Genomic DNA, 22539 nt, shown 5'->3' with positions numbered 1-22539 from the left:
GTTTCCTTTGTCAGTGTTTGTATAAACTTTAATATGTGGTTTATAGTGGACTGGGGTGCAAAAACAGTGACAATGTTAGACACTCTTGGCTTACATTTTCCATATTGCCTGTCAGTGGCCAAGTCACAATAAAATATGGTTTTACTAAATAATTAAGTAAATATAATTTCTTAATACATCTACCTAAAGAAACCTCATTTCTTTACTGGCTACTCTCTGCTGTCTCAGAAGACTACATCTTTTGTGCTGTGTCAGCTACCATAGCTGTCCTAAGCTCTTTGGAAGGGCAGGGGGCAGTGGTAGACTGGAAAGTTGGTTGAAATAAACCTCACCGCTAGATGCCACTAAATCTTACTAAATCCTTGCTAAAGACCTATCTTTATTCATTGGCCTTCAAACAGAGTTGAGAAGTGATATTTATTTTATTTTTTACTTTTTCTACTGTTGTCATGTATATCTGTTGTCTATTGTGGAAAGCACTTTGGTCAGCTAGGGTTGTTTTTAAATGTGCTATATAAATAAACTTGAACTTACACACTTAACCTTTAAGTCTATATTACAGGCTAATGTCAAGAGCACTGACGTTTTATTGTATAAAGTAAGAATTTAAAGTAGCTCAACATTTTGTAGTATTTGCTTTCTTACCGAAAATGACATCAATATAAATTCTATGTTGAGTACAGCTGATTTTAGTTAGCCTAGCTTAGCATAAAGACTGGAGGAGACAGCTAGCCTATTTCTGGCCAACATGAAAAAACCTAACTCACAGCACCACTAAAGTTCACCACTGAACATATTGTATATATCGTTTTGTAATTCATTCAGTGTAAAAACTACAATTTGTGTGAAACTATTTTTCTGGTGAACAACAGCAGTGTTTGTGCGTAGCTTCTAAGAGTCATCACAGCAACCTATATAAAAACCTGTGACCACTTATTATACTTGGCAAACCTGCGACATAGCAAAGGTGAACTGGGCAGATGGATAAACCATTGTTTGTGAAGACACAGTACATAACTACTCTTAAAATCCCAAATAGTTGCTTTTACATTTCTGTCAAATCAACATGTATTTATGGGCTTAGCCAAAACTCAGAGTCTTACCATGTGTCTACATAGTTTTTTCAGATGTCCACCTCACAAGCATTTGAAATGTATGTACTTATCGGTTAGTGTGTAATGTGTGTGTATAATGGCTATTTATAGACAAAGCTGCTGCTTCGCTAATGTGCTGCTCATGCTACATGTCATGTGTAGACAGTGTTGTGCTGCTGCACATACTTAAAATGTGAGAAGGAAACAATATAAATTGCGCAAATAAGAAAGCTTTAGTGGTGATGCCAGATGTATTTTTTTTTACTTTAGACATAGTCTAGTCCACTTGCCTTCAGCATTTAGCAATGTTGGGTAGTGATGTGCGAATCAATCCTAAAGTATCAATATTTCTGATACCAATGTTTCCTGCTCTAGGATAGATAATCATTTAAAAGAATCAATATCTAAACTCAGTAATTTGGAGTGAGTGTGTGTTTTCTCATAAGTATCTTCCTGTCACCAGGATGGTCTAATTATACTCTGTTCATAACTACTTTTCCTTCCGCCTGTCAAAGTCTTACGCTACGGCTCTGTGACTGAGCTTCTTTGAAGTGAGCCGCTGCAGCCCTTTACATTTCCCGCGATTGAACACTGACTCTGACTGACTGTGGAAACAGTCATGTCTGGTTGTATTTTAGCTGAGAAGATAATAATGTTACTCTGTATGATGTGTGTGCAAAGACAGTGAAATACTTTGGCAACACCGCAAACTTCGCTAAACATCTAAGATTAAGTCAGGGTGAGCAGATGAGAATGGGGGGCGTGGCTACAGGTACTGTCAATAAACATTCCCACACGTGAAAATCTAAACAGCGCTAAAATTAATTATCTTTTTCATGAAATTGCCTGTTTGTCATTAGGAAAAACACAACAACTGTGGATATGTGACAATGGGTAAATCATGATCTTTTACCTAATTTTTATTTTATTCACGTCATCAGTGCGGTCTCTGTCACATCTGTCTTTGCAAGGTGCATGTCAGATCTCTCCGCCGTGGCTACCTGAAGCTACACTTTCCCTGTCCTCGCGACTGTAACTTCCAATAACCACGAGAAAACAAAATGGGGAAAAGAGCACGATGACTGTTACTTTGTGGCTTTAACAACGCTGTTGCCACAATGTACAGATAACCTGCAACCCCTGCTGGAGCAAGAGAACTACACAACGGTCAGTATTTAATGTTTAATTAGGCTATAATCAAAACTCAAGTTAGGTCTAATTTTTGGGACAAACCGGACAGGAGTCGGGACATTTGCTCATAATTCGGGACTGTCCCGGATTTTTCGGGACGTCTGGTCACCCTATTCACAGTAATAGGATGATGTTATGAAGCGGCAAATTCTGAGCAGGATATTTTTATTATAATTAAAGAATATGACAGTAGTTTGATGTCTTGTCATTATGGAGCATGAATTGGTAAGGCTACAGACTACTCCTTATTTCTCTCATAAATACAGAAACGGGAGGGGGAGGTCACATTAAACTAGAAATAAAATATGTAAAAAGTATTGGTATCGCCAATACCAGCCTGGGTATTACTTGGTATTGGATCGTTTAGGAATTAAGTGGTATCGCACATCACTAGTGTTGGGCAAGCTACTTGGAAAATGTAGTGAGCTAAGCTACTAGCTACTCTACATTAAATGAAGCTTCACTACACAGAAGCTACCCCACAGTGAAATGTAGCAAGCTAAGCTACAGCAACGTGGCAAAAGTAGCTTAGTTACATCTAAGCTACTTTTATATTTTTAATATTTTATAGTTAGGTCATATATATATAAAAATCCCCCTCTCACCCCTTTGGGGGTGGTATGTGTCATCCTCAAGCTCGGGAACCTCTACCAGAAGTAGAGTTTGAGGGTTCTGCGCAGTATCTTAGCTGTTCATTGGACTGCACTCTGCTTTAGCAACTCTCCCAGTTTGGGGTTCACAGCCCCCAGTGCTCCGATTACCACTGGCCTAGGCCTAGTTTATATTGAACTAACTTCATTCCACAGTAGCAATAGAAGAAAGACTAAAAACCTGCTCAAGTGTGTGTGCGTGCGAGAGAGAGAGCTAAATCAGACACACAGAAACTCTCCTACTTAGTGCCACATCACAGCAGCTAAATGTATTTCCTCATGCAACAAATGGAGAACCATTGTTGTTTGTATAAAGTTACTTAATTATCACATTATTAATTAATTATATATTTTTTTTATTGTTTATGTGAATTTGTGCTCTGGCACCATTGCAACCTAAACAACCTAAACATTCATGGCAATGGGCGAGAGAGAGAGAGAGAGAGATCTCTTGGAAACAAGTTTCTGCCACTACATATCAAAGTTTCCTCCTCACTAAAGAAAGAGCTGTCCAGGCTTGACCCTGATCCTTCTCACAAGAGGTGTTACAATTACAACTATCACAACAGAAAGTAAACTCAATTGCGCGTGTCTTTACTCCCCTGCAATAAAGTCGCAGACATAAGCCCAAGTATCGGTACGTGATCTCACCGCGGCTGCACGTACAGGTCCATGTGTGGCGGTGGCGTCACATACTGATCCTTCAGAAATGCTTGGGAAAATGTAGCGTGTGTGGAAGCTACCGTGCTACTCTTTCAATAAAAGAGCTTCGTTATTGAAAAGCTATTTGATTCAGAAAATAGCTTTTTACCAAGCGCCAAAGACGCTATTTGTAGCGACGCTACTGCCCAACACTGATGCTAAGCTATGCTAACCACGTACTGGTTTTAGCTCTGTAGTTAATGCACAAGCATGAAGATGATGATCTTCTTATCCCTTGCTCAGAAGGAATGAAAGTAAGTGTACTTTCAAAATGTTTAACTGTTGTCTTTCTTTTAAAAATTAGCTGAAACTAACCAACAATAATACAGATAAAAAAAAGTGGTGTTAACTAGTAGTTCAAAGGACTGAAAAACTGCTCATATTGAGCCATTGCCTGCTGCGCTCCCCATTTTATGTCACGCAAAATTTACCTACAAAATAAAATGTACATTGTATATAATAATAGATTTTCACTTTTGGTAAACAGCCCCTAGAGAACATCTATTGTGCTAAAAAAAAAAAAACATCTTCAGCTTTAAAATGGGCAAAAATCAGTGATGACAGTGCAGCTTTGAAAACAGAGTACTTCTCAGTCTATTATATGTCTGTCCTGCAGAAGGTTTTGTTAGGTTATTGGCACTTAAAAAATGTGGTAAAAACTCTTTTTCTTGTTTCATTCCTTGTTTAACACTAAATTATTCAGAGCAAAAAATGAACCAAGAGTGATCTTATTAAATGATCACTTGTTTCTGTTGTCCTGACTGTGATATTGGTATTGCCACAGCATTTTCAGGAACATTATTCATTTGAAACCCATTGACTGAGATCAATAATGCATTGGTTCATGTGGTGTTATCAACCAGCAGCTGTTAGGATGGGACTGTTCCAGATGGAGGGTTACAGAAGAATAAACGTGTTGAATAATTCCAGCACAGACTAAAGTGTGATCTGATGAAGAGAAAATCCAAGTTAAGGAAAGAATTATAAAGAGAGGAGAGTGATGAAGAGATCAACAATACACCCCCAAACGGAAAACACTGTCACCTCATTTCCTCAGTTTCAGGTAATTTTGAGTAAACAAAAGCAGATGTTCAAACAGAACTGGTACTCAGATGTATTCACCAATGAGATGCAAAATGATGCCGGTGTGTGTGTATGTTTGTCTTTTTTAGGGAAGAGGGGAGTGTGTGTGAAGCGCTTTAAATAGTGAGCACTTACTTGTTTGCCTCTTAAATCTTGCATAAAATAAGAGATATGAATTAGAACAATTATCGAACTTGGAAAACATATTAGAATTCCCCTTACTACTGCACTGAATTGGGTAATTAGGGGAAGAATTGTCTTGAGAATTCATGTATTTTTGGGCTCATTGCGGTAAAGTGTCTGAGTAATAGGCTGCTCCACAGTCTCTGGTTTCGTCCCACAGTATAAGCTCATGCACTCAAACAAGAGAGAAAATAGGGTTGGATATAATTTCTTGATAAAACAAAGAAGAATATAATCAAAAAGAAAGCTGCAGAGAATGTAGGCGCTGAATGTGTGATAACAGAAACTATCCACAAAACTCACTGAATTCATTGAGAACAATTCAAATAATTTGACGAAAGAAGCACTGGAAAGCATTCACCTGTTTGTGGCTCCCATAAATCCTGTTGTGTTTTTGCAATTAAATTGTCTGGAAATACATGAAATAACTGCAAAACACTTTTTTCTTTCAAAGTTAAGTAGAACTTTAGAGCACATTAAAAGCATAATATTGCATTTACATGACACTATCAGACACTTTCAACCCCTGGACTCGTTTAGGCTGAAGGCTCCGGGAGAAACAGATACTGGAGACAAAACATCTATACTGCCCACAGGCTGTAAGTGCTGACACCTAATACCTTAATAATTGGCCGCACCTGAGACAGCCGCAGATTAAAAATATAACAAAAAGAAAAGAAACTGAAAGAAACTGCTTACCCCAGCTATAAACGACAAAATAGGTTATATGTCATTTCCATCCTAAATGACTCTTAATTGTTCCAAAAATGATTCATATGAGCATCTTCTGCACCCCACCTTAAAATAAAAATCTGGTCATAGCCATTGTGTGTAGGATTGGACGATTGACTTATTTCTCTACAAGAACCAATTTACAATTTGAAAGATGCAACAACCACGTAAAAGTATACACAGAGTAGCTTTAGGTTTAGGCAACCAATACTGCTTTAGGAAGGAAAAAAATCTGCTTCATGGTGGCCTCACAATTTTACAAACAGCATGAAATGTTTTTGCCAGTGACACAAAATAAAGTACACACAACACAAATTACTGAGGTGATGTTTTGTTGGAATGTATTCCTTAAAAGCTTCTTGAATCTCTGCTCCTTTTTGATACAAAGACTTCATGTGGACTTCCAGAACCAAAATAAAAGTACTGTGAACCAATTTCACAACAATACATTTTCACAAGCTTTTTATATAAAAAGATATAAAAAAATTTCCCGCTCATGTTCAAATCAATTTTATGAGAAAAGCATCAAAAACATGAATTCTTCCATGACTCCACTCTTTTTAACTTTAGATGCCTATTGTTTGGCGGTTTGGCTTCAGGTGGTCACAGAATTGACTGGGGTTTTGACAAAATGCAGCATGACACATTGTTTCTCTATCCAAGCTTGACCCCCTACTGGACATTTCCCACATGGTGACAGGGTAGCAAAAATTACATGACATGGGTCACTAAATATAGCAAGAAAGGCTGCCACTAAGGCGCTAAGAAGTAAACAAGAGAGGAATGGTGGATTTCTTTTTCGGGTAAGGCCATGCTTCATCTTCTTCCTCGCTGTCCTCCCTCTCCCTAATCATAAGGGAGTCCATAGGGATGCCAATATTTAGACCAGCAGTTGCTAATGTCTCCAGGGCTTGGTGATAACCCGCCTAAATTCCTGTGCTTCACTTTATCAATTGAATACATAGCATATTGTGATTTATGGTTGTAAAGTTTTAGTTATTTGCCTCAGTGGAACTGCCTCAGAGGCAGGCTTCACACTGTACCTATGTAAAAAAAACAAACTGTGATCGATGTTCACTTTTAATGTGCAAGCGACTGTTTAAAGGATCAGTCAAAAAAAAAAAATAGAATTAGATTTCTGCCATCACTTCAATACAATTGAGGTAAATGGAATTGTAAATGTTGCTCAAAGGATTTACTTATTACATTTTAAAATTTCAACGGCAATTCCAGAGACGTCCTGGTTACTCTGGATAACCCACAAACCTTACTGTAAATAGCTTTAGCTAAAAGTCACTAAGACTAACTTTGGAAAGACACTATGGAAACTTTTTAAATTTAATCTTTCACTGCTGTGAGCATCAAATGTTTCCATTTCACCTCCACTGTATCGGAATGGAGACGTATTAATAAAACCAAACCTATATCCCTGACTACTATGTTTGTGTTTTGTAATTTTAATCTTGACCCTTTAAGTGAGTCGTAGAGGATTAATTTTACAGAGGAACTCCCTCTTCATGCTCACCTCCACGCCTAAATTTACTGGGCAAATTATTTAGGCTGTGTTGCCGAAAGCAGGCTAAAATTTGCAGTGATAAGTTATACACCATTTAGACTGCATTGGGCCAGCAAATCACTTAGCAACTCAAATTTCACTGTTACCATAAAGTTGCACTTACCGTAGAATGTGGCCAGACAGAGTCCATTACAGTCCCGTCAGACACTACAGGACTGTGATTTGGTGTTGTTACTCTTTTGAGGAAGTTGGCATAATTACTGCTCTTAGACACGATCTCATCTCAAAGGTATTTTAATGCCGGCAGTCAAACTTGTCTACCTCATCACTCCACATACACTGAATTAGCAGCAGATAAATTGAGACTAAGCAGATAACATCTCCATTTTTTTTTACTTTGTGCCATAAATTGGAGGGTGCTTCAGTCACTGCTATGGCCAAAGCTGTACTTTATCTTCTGTAGCTCCTAGGCCATTTACAAAGAATGGTGTATGCTTTTAAAAGCTGCCTTTAATCAGTGAGTGAACCATGACTGGTACACGCAACAAAGCCTTTTTGGACAGCTTTTGTCCATTGTTAAGGAAGACAAATATCGTTGTCTTTGTGAAACAGGAGTGAGGGCAGGAATCAACAGCTGCAGCTACAGTAGTTGGTTAAACAGAACTGGTGTGTTTAGGCCCGGGGCTGTTGACTTACCCCTGTTTGACTGCTTTGTGCTTGTTCACATCGATGGTGGTGATGGAATGCTTGGCGCCGGACTGCACCTCCCAATCCACCTTCCACTGGGCGTTCTTCGACTTGGTCTGAAGCAGGTTCACCCCTTTCTTTGCTTTGACCCTGCAGGAAATGGGGAGGGAAAAAGAATGGGATGAGTCAATTTTATTAGAGGGGATGATTTATGTGCAAGGTCAGAGGTGAGCACCCTCTGTGTGCAGCAGTCCTCCTCCTTGTATTGCGTCATGGCAAAAGCAATTCCACAGATGAATCAATAACAGAGATGAATGAAGATGACAGTGCAATGATACATGAGGCCAGAAGCTAGGACTACTTCAGGTCTTTACTCAGCACCCAGTAGACATTTATACAGTATTATTAACCAGTGACACCTGAAAGCCTCAGTTCACATGCTCTGTGAAAACATTTAGACATACAACTAATGAGACATTTCATAAAGACACGATAGCATTATGCTTTAATTGATTCTGAGGTGAAATCCTCCTTCTATAACCCTCAGCTCCCCAGGGAGAATACATTGAAATGATAAGTCAAGGTGAGCTACATAACAGGAACCCTGGAGCTGGTAGGGATTCACCTGTTTTTCCCAAGGACACTTCAGTAGGGAGGATGTTTGAACTTGGAAACCGCTCACACTCCCCTGCTGTCTTTTAATATCTCAGGGGTTCACATAAAATAGGCCAGGGACTGAAATTAATGATCAGTTTTGAGCACTGCAATGTTTTATTGCTACATGCATGTCTTTAAAATTTTGTGTAGTTATTTTTTTGCGATTATTTCTTTTTTTCATGAATATATTGCCATGATTTACATGTAGATGTATTAGCACTTCACTTGATACATATTTAGGAAAAATATACATCATACTGCAAATACTAATTAAATGCTTCTCTCACACCATATCTGGGTTAGAAATAATCACAGTGAACCTAATATACGTGTGTGTGTGTGTGTGTCCTTACAATGTGTACATTCTCACAAACCTAAATACAAACATATGTACACTAGGACTGTCCCCAAATAAGGATGTACATAGTCGAATCAGAATAGTCAAGTCCTGCCTATAGTCGACTGATAGTCGAATAATGTGTGTTTTTGTGCACGGTGATTGCGAGCCAGGGGGTTAACATGGTAGCTCTGCTTTAATCTTTAGAAGCTGCAGAGCTGCAGTCTGTATTCATTCAACTTCCACTGTAGATTTCTAGCTAAACTGAGGCTTATTGTTGACCCTTTTCTCTCTGATTGCCTGCCATTCACCGGTCGCGTGCAGAGTTTAGCGTGCATGCCATGCTGCCGACAACGGCATGATCCTTGTTTCGCTGCGAAGCTTCGACTGTGAGATTGTCAAATCAGGCTCTGCCCATCGAAGCATCGAATCTTCAACTTTTCGGGGTCAGCCCTAATATACACACAAATCCCCCAGGTACAATCTACACATGCATACACCAACATACATTCAAAATATATAGTGTCTGCAGAGATTTTGCATCATCACCTACTGAACATGCATGTGTGTATAGTTATAAAGGAGTACAAAAAGACAAAATAATAATGGAAGGACATTCAGCTTTTAACTGCAATATGCAGCAAGTACTTTTCCATTTCTTAAAGAATGGTCAGACCTTTTTCACACCTAAATTGTACAATTTTAAGATATACAGCTGCGACATCCAGATTTAGACTTGAACCTGAAAAATCAGTTAAATATTGAAAAGATGTTAAAGACTGTGAAAGTAAGCAAGGAGGCTTTTCTAAACCACAAAGAGAAAGCAAAAACTTAAACACTCTTCCCAGTTATTGTGATTCTGGTCATATGACCATAGAGCCACGCCCGACTCCTGCACTTATGCATGATGGAGACTAGAGTCCCATCCACAGACATGCAGACCCAGTGGAGCTTATTGATCTGATTCTGTTCTCATTTTCATGAAACACAAGACAGAGATGAATTATTAACATATTTGGCTTTCGTTTGTCTGCCTTGTACCTTCAAGATAGTTTATTTATAACCAGACTGGAAGCTAAGTTAATGTTAGCTCAGTCACAGACACTAGGAAGGAATTTCAAATTCTGTATTAAACATTAAATAATAATGATAGAGTGTATCAGACAAGCGTCGTCATTTTGGTTATGAAAGTATGACTGACAATTGCTGCTTTACTGTATGCAAAACTCTTGGGATTTTAATTATTTTGTCTTGTTTACAGGAAAACACAGTATTGTCTTTCTCTTCCCGTCATGAGATCACTGCATTTCCACACAGACAAACCAGAGCTCTGCCTGGACAAAAAAAGCATTACCTAAATAATAGTTTTCTCTTAAGTGTCTCATTTACATTCGGCTGAAAGTTTGAGATCCCTGCAACTTCTTCCAAATCGTTCCATTCAGATAAAAATTCCTGCTGAGGTTTTTCCATTTGCTTAGCTAACCTGTGCTCAGTGCATCGACCACTCATCCATGATTTGAGGAAGCAACTGACTTTCAGCTCAAGCTGTCTCCCCTTCTTCAGCCAGAATAAGCACACAAGCCTAAATGAAGCTGCATTTTAATGTAATCACCACCATTCTCATTTTGTTGCTGATGGTATTTAACAAATGATTAATGGAAACTATGCAAGCTAATTATAACCATATAACTTCTCATTAGCCATCAAGTTACAAGTCTTTAACAATTTGAACTAAGTCTAAATGTTGCTTATTTTATCAGTTGAACTTAATGACAAAACAGGTTATTGTCATTACCTTCCAAAATTACGCATATGAACATTTTCTGATCTGATACAGACATCAGCAGCACAACAGTTTATGTCAGAGCCTTCCAAAACTTTTACAACTCTTTGATCTACAGCCTCTAAAATAGTTAGGTTTAAGCACAAAAAGTATTTGGTTAAGGTTAAAGAAAGCTGTGCCTGCCACCTAGGGCACAGAGGGCATGTTCTCTGAATTGTTCATGGGAATTGAGGAGTTTTAATAACGTCAGGAGTTTACATTCCACAGTAACTTTGAGGAGTCAGTATTCTCAGATTTGACTGTTAAAGGTCAATAAAAAATAATGAATAAAAGGATTTTGTATTTCTCCAACAGAACTACTTTCCTAGAATCATAAACGGTTCTGAAACAGCAATTATTTTGTAGGGATATAAAGAGTTCACTCTTGACCTAATAATAATAATCTCAACTCAAAGGTCCACTTACAACCCCTGTCCATGCTCTTCATCAGTGAATGAAACTGGCTCAGGTGTCATCATGTCACTTATATACCCATATATGACCACATGTTATGACGTGACACTACATTCAACACTTCATGTGTTAAGAATTGGGTAGGTCCAATCACTGATGACTGAGATGTAGTTGAAAACTCAGAAAAAGCTAGTAAGTGGTCCTTGAGTTGAGATTACTTTGTTCAACTTGCACAAAACATTTTCACAGTTAAATATCCAAACGTGCAAACAGTTTACACACTTCTGTATTGGCAACTCAAGGATTTCTTAGGGGGGATGGGTTGAGATGAGGGCATTATGATTTATTACCATTCACTGAACCTCAATTAATGAACTTCAATAAGGATTTTGCATTTGCTGCCCCAAACACGCCATGCCTTGTACAAATCCTACCATCAAAAATGGTGTATTTTAATGTTCAAATTTGTTTGAAAGAACCGAACAGGAGGTTCTCCCAGGTCGCGGCTTTTAACACATTGTTTCTTGTTATTGCAGCTCTTATTGTCTTCTTTCATCAAATCCTCCACATTAGAGAAAATACAGTAATTATCTGATACAGCTCCGATAAGGGGAGATGAAACAGAAATGTGTAATGTTTAAGAAATCATCGTGATCGAGCATGTTGCCTTTGATGTGAGTTGAAAAGGGGAAACGTAATACCCTCAGACTCTCACTAAATTAGGTGACCCAGTTGCTACTTGATTACTGTAGCTTGTAAAAATACTGATCATAAGAGATGATAATTACACATTATTGTAGGGCATAACCATTTCCTTGTAAGGATGCAACCCTGATGAGTAATACTTGTATTTATATTCATTACTTACACATGCAAGCAGCTAATAAAAGCCAATGCACAGTCATCATCATCATTTTTAGAGTGTATGCATATTGTACAGAACCAATGTTTTTAATCAATGTTTTAGACGGTTCTTTTCACAGACTCTGCTTCATTTTTGCACCACAAATGAGAGGGGATGAAGCATTACCCCATGGGAGCACCACATGAATCAGCCCCCCCATTCAACAGTGTTAATACTGATTAATGAAAGAGCACTGCAAATGGAAAAGCTTTACAGCAGTAGCCCACAATAATGCACACCCAAATTCTCAGAATCTCTGTCAGCCCTGCTGCTGCTGCTACACAGGAAAAGTGGAGAGGCAGCGTGAGCCACTCCAGCTAAGACAGAGCTATTACTTACTCATTCCACACAGATGCCTTCTGCCATGGCAACACCTATTAGAGTCTGAGTTGGCTGACGGACTGCTAAACAGGAGAGCTTTTGGTCAACACATTTCAGGCCAGATTTTGAAGCTGCCTATTTGTTCTCCCAGGCGTTATCAAATTTAGTGGTAAAATAAGCAGGATATGACCACAACAGACTGCGATGAATCAGTGATTAATACCAAAATTATTGCATTAGATGCTGTGATTTTGTATCCTTTTTTCAAGTACAGAGTTTGGAATAAAAACACATCACAATGATGGAGCTACAGGACAGTTTTAAACATCTGTCCCATACTTGGATGTTTAAAACTTAAAAACTTTCGATTCATTATTTTGTCTGGTCTTTGTCCAAATTACATCTTCCTTGTCTATTTTTTTGCAGCCTGCTATGTCTACACGGTGGGCTTGTACTGAAGACTTTGGATTGCTCTCCACTGGGCACAGAGGCCCATGTCCTCATGACCCATTTATGACACTTGCTGCCAGAAATCATGTCAACTGCCATGCCACACACTGTAATTTAATCTAACTGGCTGCTGTTAATAAATAAAATATGCAAACCAGGAATAAATCAAATCATAGCTCCCAAGTCTTTAATTTTTCCTTAATGGCCCTTTTAAAGAGTATTTATTGAACACATTTGAAGAGAATGTCCCCACAGGCAGAGAAGTCACAAAACTGGAATTTTTCCACAGCCTAAAAAGACTGTGAAAAATGCATTTTTAGACTTTAATAACTTTAAATATTTACAGTGGAATACAATTATAATAGTCTACACTACAAATGTATTCAACCTTTGCTCATGGTAGGTGAAGCTGAAGTCTGGGTACAGTAGCTGGGAGGTGCCAATTCGAGAAGCAAACATGATAAAATTGAGTCTTCAAACACCCTTTGTTAGTGTGTTTTGATGCACAAATACAGCACCAGTGTCACCAGGACTGACTAATAGAATCTGGAAAGACACTCACCGTTGAGGGCCTGAACAGCCCCCCTTGTGCCCAGCAATATGTTTCTCTTTACAGATGAGCGCATTGACCCAAATTTTTTGGATTAGGTAATTTGATGAGGGTCTGAGTAATTGTTAAGGGTCTCTCTCCAAACTGACTGATTGATTGATTGATGAAAATGATATGCAAATAATTCAAGTTTTCTTTGCCTTGTTAATCAGTCTAACTGAATTGGTTTATTGATTTTTATTGATCTAAATCGTTGTGTGACTATTGAAGATGAGTATCACTATAGTATACTCCAAATCTAACAATATGCCCCCTCTCCCGAATAATGCGCCCATTAAAAAGCAGTGTAAAGCAACTACTCAAAAGTAGTGTAAAGCATTACAATTCAGAGACAGTAATATTGTAATTTCACTAATTACTCTCAAATGAAAGAAACTAGTAATCGATAATGTATTACATTTTGGAAGTAACTTGCCCAACACTGACCATTTCACAGCTGGAGAAAAATTTGAAACTGGACACAAACCTGTGAGGTTTCCTCAGCAAATAAATGTTCTAACATGGCCTGCTGCAGGAACTTGCATCTAACTTGTCCTTCCTAAAAAACGTCAATAACCACTTACAAAATTTCCCTGGCACTGTAATGGTCTCCTTGCAATACATAGCTACTCTCGAGTGACAAACATGGCTTCACCCTTGGATCACAAGCAGCAAACCTATCAATCATCTCGAGTACTTTGATATGTGGTGTTTATCTTCACAAGTTTACAGCTTTGGGGTTTTCTAAACAGCAGCACAGAGATGTACAGCTGGAAAGCCAGACAGGAGGAACCGACCTGCCAGGGAACAAAAATTTGAATATGAGAAGCTGGGGAAATATTACAGAGCAGACTACAAATTTGAAACTGCAGCTGCTGGTTTGCAAATGCTGATGTGATTTATTTCTTGTAGGTGAAAATGAGCAATGCAGTGCAGTGATAAATATGGCTTCAACAAATTATGGCATAGTTAACAACAGCACATTCCTAGTTACTTTAATAACACCACACATTTCCTTACAAAACAACCAGGAGCCAAGTTCCAACAATAACTGCTTGGTTTTCAAGTAACATCAGCAGTGTTTTGTTCCAGCTTACAGTGCTCTGTAATTAATACACACAATAAAGTCATATTCTAACAGAGGAGATGAGTAAGCCAGATAATTATATATCCAACAAAAACATCTAATGCTGAAGATAGTACAGTACCATGCCAAAAACTGCAATTATGAAACTGCTATGTCATTTTCTTTTTGTCTGGAGACTGATGCTTTTTACCCAAAGTTGGAGGTTTTTATGATGCCAGTTTTCCTGGATAGCTCTGTCCTCCATTTTTGAGCATTTGAAAATGCTTGTAGGTGATGGTTATGGTTGTGGGGAATAACGGGGTCTAAAATGTTTAATCTCCGCTCATTGTCTTTGTTCCAAAAAACACAGTGGTTTCTACTAAAGACATAAATCTTTAAAAACAGGTCACAAATATAGTTTCATTTTTTTTTTTAACTCAGGAGGAATTTGTTAGGGACTATTTTCAGCTATGGATTAATACACATTTGGTGTTCTAGTGAGTTTGATGAAGAAGCAGGCGGATGTGGGTGGGACTGAATCAAAATAAACTGCAGTACCCATGTTCAATGTGATGAAGGAACAGTGTGGCTTATTTATGTGTTTTTAACAGAAATCTCAGCATCTGATGAAGTCACCTTTGAAGCACATGGCATTGAGCAATAAACTCATCAAGCCCAGCAGATACTGTATAATCATGACAAGATGGTGAAAATGGTACTACTGCCCTGCTCCTTTAAGTAAGTATCTAACAGCTGATGTTATGGTTTATGGCTTACTGCAAGTGAATATCCTCAGAAGGCCTTAGGGAGCACAGAAGCAGAAAATTAACTATATTGTGATGCTACATGCCTACACAGGCATTATCTTTCTGTTTCTTCATCACATTTAAAGGCTGCCCAAATGTGTGACAGAGATGCATGAGGGGAGGATTTTTTTCCACTGGATTAACCACAGGCTAGTTTTGAAACATTTTTTCTCTTAGCCTTTGAACTACAGAGATGCTCCTACTGCACTCACCTTATAAAGTGCAGGTCTTTCTACTCTGAGGAAGATATTATGAATAGCTGCAGTTCCTCTTAACTAGGACTTAGTTCACACTTATCTCCTCCCTACCTCTTCATGTTAAAAAAAACAAACATCAATATTAATGAATCTCTGGCGATGTGTGAAATTGTCATTTCTCAAACATAAAGAATGATGAACCAGGGCATTTTAATCAGTTAGCCTATTTTGAAGTTGAGTTGTTTTATTTTAGAAAAAATAATGAATTGGTGTGTAGTAAACCAGTGCAAGCTCCATGCTTAGCCTGGTTAACTTAAGCCATGCATTATCAAAATACTTAAAATAATTTTGTCCAGCTATCTCTCACTTTTCCATTAACTTTGTAAATAACTCTTCAATGATGAAATATTTTCTGAATATCAAACATAAAAGCAGGGCTTTTTAAACCCACCCTGTAATGCTTTCATCATACCAAAATAAAAATTAGTACTCAAAAATATTGCAAGATATTCCCATAAATGTCCTGACTGATGATGACACATTATGCCACATGGACAGGATTTATTTTCTTAAATTGCTGCGATTTCATACAAATTGTAACTGAAATGGAAACTGAACTGTTCTGTGGTGCTCTGTTAAAGGATAAGTCCTGTTTATTACAAACTGGATTTTATTTTTGCAGTTTAAGCCACCACACCTAACTTTAATGATAACATTATACTAACAAATTTAACTGCTGTCATCTGGAAAAGCATCAACATTGCCAAAAAGACCAGACAAATGAGAGATGATCACATTTCAGGTGGGCATACTTTTAGTACACCGTGTTCCCAGATCCCAGCATTCATTTTGGTGAGCACAATATAATCATAACCGATAGATATTGTGGGCAAAACTAAAAAATTTGACCCACAATGTAATAACCCAGAATTATACATAAAATAAGCTAACAATGACTGCAGTTCTGTCATAAAAATGCAACACTGATTACGTAATAAGATATACTTTATTGTCCCCGAAGGGAAATTTGTTTTGGACTCTGTCCGTTCTGCAGCTTTACAAAGACAACACAAAATACAGAAATAAACATCTCTCAACACACATGCTCGCATATACATAACGTATAACGACGTACAGACATAACTTCAGGCTGTAAAATGTTTTTTAGGATAACAGAAAGTGCGTTTTTGTCATTGTTGTCAAATAATTTACATCTTTAGACACATACACAAGAGCACTAATGCCAGAATCATTAAAAATGTGAATGTGAATATCAGTTACTAATTACACCCCTTCCCTCCAATCACCATGAAAGGTCAAACGAGATCTAAAGCATTGCCAGCACACAGAACTAGATGTTTTCCTGACTGCTTCAATATCTTTCTGCTCATCTCTGAGCTTCTCCAAATACAATTCCCCGCTCTGGTTTGCGCATTTCATCAGGGCCTGACTACAATTCCCTTGCGAAATTATCACATGGAACAACCAAGACCTTCCTCTCTGTCTGCCAGCCTCAGACAGATTGGACTGGTATTTGGCATTCACTAGTGGCATGTTATGCTGCCGAGTGGGACGTCGTAAACAAACATTTGATCGCGGATGGCAGTGACAACAGCCCACACAACACTTGTAGTTGCACCATTGGTGAGTGAAACCCTGATGGATGGAGTCAGGTTTCACGGTTGTCCCATTAGTGATGCGCAGATGAAGGCAGAAAAGTAAATAAACAACTAAAATGTCAGCACTTGAAAGTCTCAGAGGCATTAGTCGCACTCCCTTTTGCATTACAGCAAAAACGGGGCCTCTCCCCAACAGCTAAATTTGGCCAGCAATGTCTTTTTTCCCCCCACTCATCTGTAGGCAGAAGCTCCATTAGTTCCTCTGAGGGGGCACTTTACACACAACTTTGCCACATGTGCTACTGCAGACACAACAAATTCCATTCCATGAAGATATGCATAATTCAAAATAAGTGCAGATTTTTATTTGTCCTTGCCCAGTTGTGGATTCGGTGCTTTTTATGTCCAGTGACACGAGATTCGATTACTTACTCCACTCCACACAATGTTTCAGTTTTTGCATGTTATGTTATGTTTGTATGGACTACTTTAAAAGCAGTAATGGTTTGCTGCTGGTTGTCAGAACTTCACTGAACCATTCAATCAACCTCACTTTCAAAACAAATACTAAATCATTTCTCAATAATTTAAATGGAGAACTCTAAACAATGTAAACATCCATTGTATATCTGTGTCCAGTTTTACTGAAGAATTGTAAAGATACAGCGTACAGTATGTAACACTTATGACTGCATTTGAGGCATTATAACGATAATATTGACATACACTGCTAAACTTACAGGTTAGATACAGCACATGCACACGCAAATTAATTAACCTTTATTGGTCACTCTTAGAATATATACATGATTCAACCTATACTCAAAAGAGCATAGGCTACAGCAAACAGTGTCACATACACAGTGTGCTATTAGATAACAACTGACGAAAGAAACTATAAGCAGGTGGCACCATTTCAGCAAAACAATACTTTTTTTACTGATTTGGAACTCCTTTTCTCAGCATTTATAACTTAAAAAAGGCAACAAGAGAATAAGTTGGAGTCCAGCACTTTAAACTTTAATAACTTCTGCCATTTTAAACAAATTATAAATTTATACTTTAGGCAATTAGTCAAGACACTATGTTTACCACAAGCGATGAGCTAATATGTGCATGGTTATGGTCGCTGCCACTGAATGATCAAACTGGGAAAAATTATTCATGAAGGCAGACTTTCGTGGGCTCTTCCTTGCCCAGGTCATCCTCCTCCAATCCTTTTACTTGCATTTCCTCTGAGGGTGCTTAAAACTCAGTTTGGATTTGAGCAAAATATATCCTGGACTAGCACATATAAATTACCCACAATCCTTTCCTTGCATTACTTTTTTCTAGTGATTGAGAAGAGCAAGAGCTGGCCACCGTCTGTGTTTTGTGCTGCCTGATCAGCCAACCAGAGAGCATGGAGAGACTGAGGAGGGACAGAGGAGGGAACCTCTCCGAGTTTTGTGATTCCTGATGTGCCAGTCAAACATTAGAGGAAACATTCTGTGGTGTGTGTGTATGTGTCACTGTGGGGGGCATGTCAAAAATCTGGGGGGTTGCAGCCCCTCCAGATCTGGGCCCCTTCTGGTCTACACAAAAAGATGCATATTTTATTGGGGATAAAGACAAAAAAATGTGTAGCAGTTAGAGTGAAATTGTCACCGTGGCTCGACAGAAGACCCCAAAGTACTTTGTAGAAACCAAAGATGATCAATTGAAAATACAAAAATAAAGATGTCTGTCTAATTGCCACAGTACTGTGACATTTTGACAAGTTTGACAGTTGACAGTGTCTGGGAAATGCAGTGTAGAGATACTGCTGTAATGAGCGCTTAGCACAAATGACAGACAAAACTTGAAGAACTTGATGCCTACCACTTGATAAAAGTGTTTGTGTTTTCTTTTTTTTTTTTTTTTCACTGTAAAGCTCCACAATTCCATCTCTACTTTGTATGCATGGTTCCAATTCTAACAACTCTTGGGTCCCTAAGATCCGATAACAGCCTCACTAACTTCAACATGAGCACACAGCTTAGTAACGCTTGGCCTCAGCAGAAAAACTCATGCAATGTGCTCATCATTATGACCCAAGAGAGGTGTCAATGTCAATATGGGGGCTGCACAACATTGTTAGTCATGAAGACCGGAGCAGCCATCGTCACAGATGTTCACTTGGCAGAGTTATGCAAATTCTGCAAAAATACCAAATGCTCATTATGAGAGTCAGATGACAGAACGCCCATCTAACAGTAAACAGAGCGGCCAGGCCATGCGAGAGGGCTTGGCCAATGGGGACATTAAAAGCAGACTCAGTAATTCAGTCATTTCTGACTGAAATAAAAAAAGGCAACAATGGGAAGCTCAGTATGGCCCAGTAGTCAGGATTTTGCCTAATCTGACAATTCACTGGAGGAGAAAAGAGGAGTGGAAAGTAGGAAAATCATTTGGTTGTTTTGATGAGAAGCTTTTGTGGAGCTGCATGGACAGATACTTATAACTACTGATCTAATAAGGCTACACTTAGACACTGTAACAGAGGATCTAAAAGACAGGAAAAAGGAAGGGTTTGAAAAAGACAAAGACAAGCAGAATGTTTGTTGTAGGCTAAACAAATATTTGCAGCCACGGGGAAGATCTCTATGTACCGAGTCCAGTGATGTCTGTTGCTATGGAACAGATCTAGACAATATAATTACAGTTTACAGGAGAGGGTTTTAAGAGGCTCAGCTTTTTCTTCTTAAGTTAGAAGTTTAAATCTCAGTCGTGCTCCTACTTGCTTTGGCTGGATTCTAGCTTCTTACTGCAAAACTCAATTACAGGCCTTAAAACAGAGGTTCTTTGTCTCTGCAGCAGATGAAAAGGGTGTTGTGGGTCTTGTGGTGAGTTTTCCCTTAAAGGGGTTGAGGGGTTTATGAAGTCTCCCCGAGGCAATTCCAGGCTGCTGTGTACAATCTGTGCTTATAGACCATAGGTAGTGTGGGCACATCATTTGCAGCATTCCTCACCACTGATTTTCAACCTCTGTGTGTATTTTTGCACACTTTCCCCCCTGATAAACAAATGCAAATACAGCTGTGAAATATACAAAGCTTCATTGATTCAGGATTTTTGCTTCACTCTTCAAGTGACTAAATTTACCTTATATATTATGAACATATGGGTTTTTATATGATGGAATAGAAGAGAGGGGATTGCATGACCTACTGTATATGACCTGATATCACAACATTACTTTACTGCCACTACATTGTAATTTTATCTAGTTGCTACTGGCAGACATGTTGCTTCAAGCTCTGTGTGTGATAACACGGATGTTAATGTTATGACTCAATGTGACCTTGGCAGACATACTGTCTATAGTGCTCAGGCTGTCTGGAAGTAAAACACATTAGACTTAAACAATGTTTAATTTAACCCCAGAGGGATGTGTTTGAAGCGAGAATGCAGTTGGACCAAACACAGGAGAAAAGCCTTTTAATAGCACATTTAATTAAGCTGATTGACCAGCTTCTATTGATGTACTCCTGTGTTTTTAAACATGTCGTATAGAACTTTTTTTATTTGCTTTTAGTTACCTCACAATGGTGATATAACTATGTACAGTATGTTGGGGCGGAAACTATAATTTTCTTAATTGATAATTGACTGACAAATTCTAAATACTGAAAATTGTCCACAAAGTTCAAGATAATCTCTTGAAACTGTATTTTCTGACCAACAATCCCAAAACCCACAGATATTTAAGAGTCAGCTACACTAGCATATTATCTCAGTGAAGTCGTTTTTAGGTTCAGCTGTGCTTTAGGCTGATTGCTAATGTCAGTATGCTAAGTACAGGTATTTGGTCATAAACCAAAGTATTAGACAAACTAAAAGTTTGTCCTGAGAAAGTGCTCCCGATGTAGAGGAAAGTCAGATGATAACCAAAGTTATTAGACATAAATATCTAAACCAACCGCCCAATTAGTAAATCATTAGGAATCATAGAATGGGAATCATGACTGTGTATTTTGTGCCAATCCGTTTAGTAAATTGTAAGATATCTGACTCGCTGGTGCCAGTCCAGGAAAGGGAATCACCACATTCATTAGAAATCATCCTCTGGGGACCATGAATGTCAAGTTTCAAGCTCAACCTGAGAATACCTTGATGACATCACTTATATTACTTTTTCTGACTTCTGAAAGCTCCCTCCAGAGCCACAGAAGACATTATACTTTTTCACAGTGAGTAGCACTTCCCATGATCTTCATGTGTAAATGTGGTGGAGTACCCTTTAATCACAGTACTGTGCACTGTGGGACAGTAGATAAAATCAAAGCAGATTTACTTGCATCATTGGAGCAGTTATGTTTAAAATATAAAGCCAAAAAACACACACTTTCAGCGCTAATGAACTGGTCACCAGACACAAGCATATTGCAGACGACATCAGTGGACTGTAGTCATCATTAATACATATTGTATGAACCTCTCCACATTTCCTGCATTTACATCTTCAAATGTATAGATCAAAGCAAAGACAGAAACATTGTGTTACTGCTGTCAAGGATAAAAAAGTCCACTTCCTGCATTACAAATAAATTTGACTTGGTCTTTCACTGTTCACAAGTGAACATGTTAAACACAAATCCTGAAACATAACCTTAGAAGTAGTATCCCCTTCCCTTTTCTTTCTCCCTTTGTTGATCTCTCCTACCGTCACACACACAAACACACACACACGAAGCACATGCAACAGCATGTAGGCAACAGCATGTAGGCAACAGCATTGGCTGAGAAGGCGTCCTTTTGGAGGACAATTATTCTAAGTAGTTTTCCCATCAGCTAGAGCCATGAGCAGAAGACCCTCGGGTAAGCCAGAACCTTTCTGTGGAGCCAATCGGGGAAATTGCCACTGTCCAATTTATTTGATAAGGCAAGTGGAGCTCAGACCTGCCAACAGAGGCAGAGGGGAAGGAAATTGGGGGCGTGCTGCAACCTAGTTGCTGACATTTTTAGAGTTCAAATCACTATGCATACATAGTTATTATAATAATATTTCAGCCAGGGGTCAGGGCAGGGTGCAATAACTGTTAACTTTCACTAAACTGCACCGACTAGGCGATCAAGCAAAAGTATGGGTTACTACTACTCACTGGAGCGTGAGATGGCGAGGCTGCCTTTTGTGAGCTGCAGTGATTAGTGAAAGTGGGCAACTGAGCTTCCCTTCAAGGTACCGACAATAGGAGATTAAATTCAAAGATCTTTTCAAGCAGGGGGTGGTGTCAGCGCTCCTGATGTTCTCAACTTTTCCCCTGAGGAACTTCCATTTCAAATTGGACAGCTCAGAGTAAAACTAGCTCTCTCTGGGGATCCTCACCCACACAGAAGCCAGTGTAAAAGAAATGCCATCCCTCTCTGGGGAAACACACACACACACACACACACACAAAAATGATCAATTAAATTTATCACAAAGGAACGTCTCAAAGCGTTCTGTCATTTAAAGCTTTGAAAAGCCATCCATGGATTTAACTTGTTTAACCAGTTTT

At 38.6% G+C, this 22539-nt stretch overlaps 1 protein-coding gene across 1 annotated transcript in view; it reads right to left on the bottom strand.

Moving 5' to 3' along the window:
• tmem132e (transmembrane protein 132E) overlaps positions 1–22539 on the bottom strand; it is a 120188-nt gene that overhangs the window by 63499 nt on the left and 34150 nt on the right. Inside the window, exon 3 of the mRNA XM_046039884.1 lies at positions 7848–7988. Coding sequence (XP_045895840.1) covers positions 7848–7988 — 141 coding nt within the window. The remainder of the gene's footprint in view (positions 1–7847; positions 7989–22539) is intronic.

Source organism: Micropterus dolomieu, linkage group LG23 (genome assembly GCF_021292245.1).
Source record: "Micropterus dolomieu isolate WLL.071019.BEF.003 ecotype Adirondacks linkage group LG23, ASM2129224v1, whole genome shotgun sequence".
Classification (NCBI taxonomy): Eukaryota; Metazoa; Chordata; class Actinopteri; order Centrarchiformes; family Centrarchidae; genus Micropterus; species Micropterus dolomieu.
Note: the sequence above shows the minus strand (reverse complement) of the source record. Positions and strands in the feature narration are given on the sequence as shown.